General features: G+C 50.5%; 1 protein-coding gene across 1 annotated transcript; it reads right to left on the bottom strand.

Annotated features, from left to right (window-relative positions):
• Nucleotides 1-876: 876 nt before the first annotated feature.
• On the bottom strand, nt 877-1624 carry LOC147959464 (uncharacterized). The gene is made up of 2 exons (XM_087532666.1): nt 1193-1624; nt 877-903 (listed from the first exon to the last, which is right to left on the bottom strand). Exons 1-2 carry the CDS (start codon nt 1622-1624, stop codon nt 877-879), a joined length of 459 nt encoding a protein of 152 aa, XP_087388792.1.
• Nucleotides 1625-2775: the final 1151 nt, after the last annotated feature.

Here is a 2775-nt window from a genome sequence, read left to right as displayed (position 1 = left end):
CGTGCAATAACTGGCATAGTCAGATACATATCTTACGGTTATTGGGGTGTTCGACAGCAATAGCCTCGTGGCGCGCTATAGACTAGTCTTTTTTTCACACGCATTACATCAACACATATCATCTCTCTCCCTCTTTCCCACGCACACACCTATCTCTCGGGACTTCTCACACGCACCATATCTAGCTCCCTAGGTCGATGCCACCCACATACACTTGTACTCTGAGTTTAGTATGTTATACAGGAAGAGAAGAGGTGCACGCACGCACTCGTCCTCTCCCACACACGCATCTGTAGCTACGAATTTTAGTGTTCTCAACCATCCGATTGGCTCTATCATAGGTTTCACGCTGATCCTTGGCCTTGAGATTGAGAAGTTTAAAACGCGAAGGCTAAGATGGAGGCGCGAGGTTTTGGTTAATGTGCGGGCCGCACGCGACACCAACACGACACAAGCTTCGTCATCCTGGTCCGCTTGCAGTCGGGTGAGTTGTCCAAGTATAGACACAACCAGGCCCTCCTTGGTATCCGCGCCTCGACTTAGACTAGTCACAGTGTGGAGTAACTTAGAGTAGTAACATGCACATGTTTCTAGTCTATGTTACTACCTCCACAGTGGGTTGTAACATATGTGTTGTTTCATGTTCCATTTATTAGGTTGTAGACTCCTCTTTTTTTGATACGTGTGCTGTTATAGTAACTAGCTATGTTACCACATGCCTCTCTTTCTTCATTAATTACATGCCACATTGTCTATTTTGTCTAGATAAGTGTGATGTTATCACCTATGTTACTCCCACTATGACCAGCCTTATGCGCATAGAAATTAGGATCGGAGGGAGTACTACTACTAGTAGTACTACTTTGATGTGTCGCGTCAATTCACACAAGTATGCAACACTTCCTGAACAAACAAGCATATAAGATGTTATACTTACTTCTTATAAGCTGTTATACTTCTTACCCAAAGGATCTTTATATCCAACAGACACAAAATATCCGTTCGACTGTTGAAAATTACTTTAACTGCTGATCTGATGTCGAAGTAATTGTTGCATCGCCACCAAAGCCCACCATCTCTTAAGCTAAAGTAGACCAAGCTAACCCCTATATTAGCATATTACTAAGATAAACAGAAGGCACTGTAGAATCATTTAGGACGTGAGCTTGTCAATCTGAATGTGGAGGGACACCAGCATAGCCCCAGCCAACAGCTTGTGCGGAACTGTGAAGAAGGTAATTAGCTCCTGCACGGCAACGTCGCCGCGATCCTTGCTGCTTGTCACCTCCATTTCCACCCTTACGGCGTCGGTCCTGCCTTTCGGCTCCCCCGGTGAGCCGTTCGCCCACAGCTTGGCCACGTAGTGCGATAGTGGGGACGACCCCGCTCTGATGCAGACGACTGACATGGTGATAGGCGCGCAGATGTTGAGCATGCTGCCGACCAAGAAAAACGCGCGACCGTCCTCCTCCGCGAACAGCAAGAGCCGTGGCTCTGACAGTGGCACTTGCAGCTGGAGCACCTTGCCGTACTGGATCCTGTGCACATGCATGGGATGCACGGGGCTGATGTGGTGGGAGAGCGCCGGCGGTGGGCCTTCGTAGCCGTAGATGGCACAGGGCATTTGCAAGGGTGAGTGGACACACGCTCTGGTGATCCGCGAGCTTGTGGTAAGTGACGTAGAGCCCACAGCCTCCATGCGGGCACTCCACCCTCATCGAGGAGAGGATGGCGTCCAACGCCATGTTCCGCACATCGAAGCCACCGCCGCGCTCGCACTTCTGGCACTACCGCTGGTTCCCGGGGCGCTCGACGCGACAGTCCATGCAAGCCAGGTGCCCCCCTTGCACTGCACAAATCAATCAAACAACACATCAATCAAGAAACCTGCACCTTGCTCTATCAGCCGAACGGATGAGGTGTATTCAGACCTCATGCACTGGAGGCTTCAAGGGGTGGAGGCACAAGGGGCAGTGTTGCAAGGTGAGGTCCATCGAGAGCTCCATCATCGGGTCCTGTTCCGCCTGCATGATCTCGCCCTCCTCGTGCACAACCATCTCTCGGTTTATTAGGGCCGGGGCATTACAGAGCTTTACCGTCACATATTCATACTACTTCAAGGTGCATTAAATCAACACATGCAAGTATCAAAATGATAGTCACGGCATGCATGCATGCATGAATTGTAATTAATGCATCGCTAAACGCAAATTATTCAAATATATCGAGTGCAGTGCTTTGATGTGTCGCATCAACTCGTACAAGACCGAGAAGTTTGATTACTACAACACCCTCTCCCTCGCGCACCAGCCTTTGGCTGCATGACAGGTGGGCCACCCACCTGTTGGGCCCACCTGTCATACACGCAAAGGCAGGAGCAGTAAGTCAATGAAGCTGCGTCCCTCCCTCGCCCATGAGCGTGGTGGCTGGCAGGACTAGGAGAAGCTTTCGTTCACTACATGCTCTCCCTCCCGCACGTGGTGGACATGCAGCAGTTCAATCGGTGCCAGATGGCCAGAAGCATACTGTAGTACTCCTCCACTGCAGTAGTACTCCATCATTGTTCGACTTCTCGAAGAGGCGAAGAGCCAAGCGCAGCCCGGACGCTCGTGTGGGAGTTTCATGTGTAGAGTAGTCTAGGACAGTGGCGGAGCCACCTCCCGGCGACCCCGGGCAGCTGCCCGGGCTAGCCCAAAAAATTACTACTAAGCACTAGTGATAATCTATGGTTAGAAGAATTATTTCTTAGGGAAGGTGGCATCTCACTCTGTCACA

Source organism: Triticum urartu, chromosome 7A (genome assembly GCF_056163025.1).
Source record: "Triticum urartu cultivar PI428250 chromosome 7A, HENAU_Tu73, whole genome shotgun sequence".
Taxonomy (NCBI): domain Eukaryota; kingdom Viridiplantae; phylum Streptophyta; class Magnoliopsida; order Poales; family Poaceae; genus Triticum; species Triticum urartu.
The sequence above is the reverse complement of the archived record's forward strand: the minus strand, read 5'-3'. Positions and strand labels throughout refer to the sequence as shown.

Excerpts from the sequence above, each read along its gene's own strand:
- LOC147959464 (XM_087532666.1), bottom strand. The coding sequence starts at position 1,624 with ATGCCCTGTGCCATCTACGGCTACGAAGGCCCACCGCCGGCGCTCTCC. Across the intron at positions 904-1,192 it reads TGTTGGCTGGGGCTATGCTG|GAAGTGTTGCATACTTGTGT; the intron begins GTGTCCCTCCAC and ends TTGTTTGTTCAG.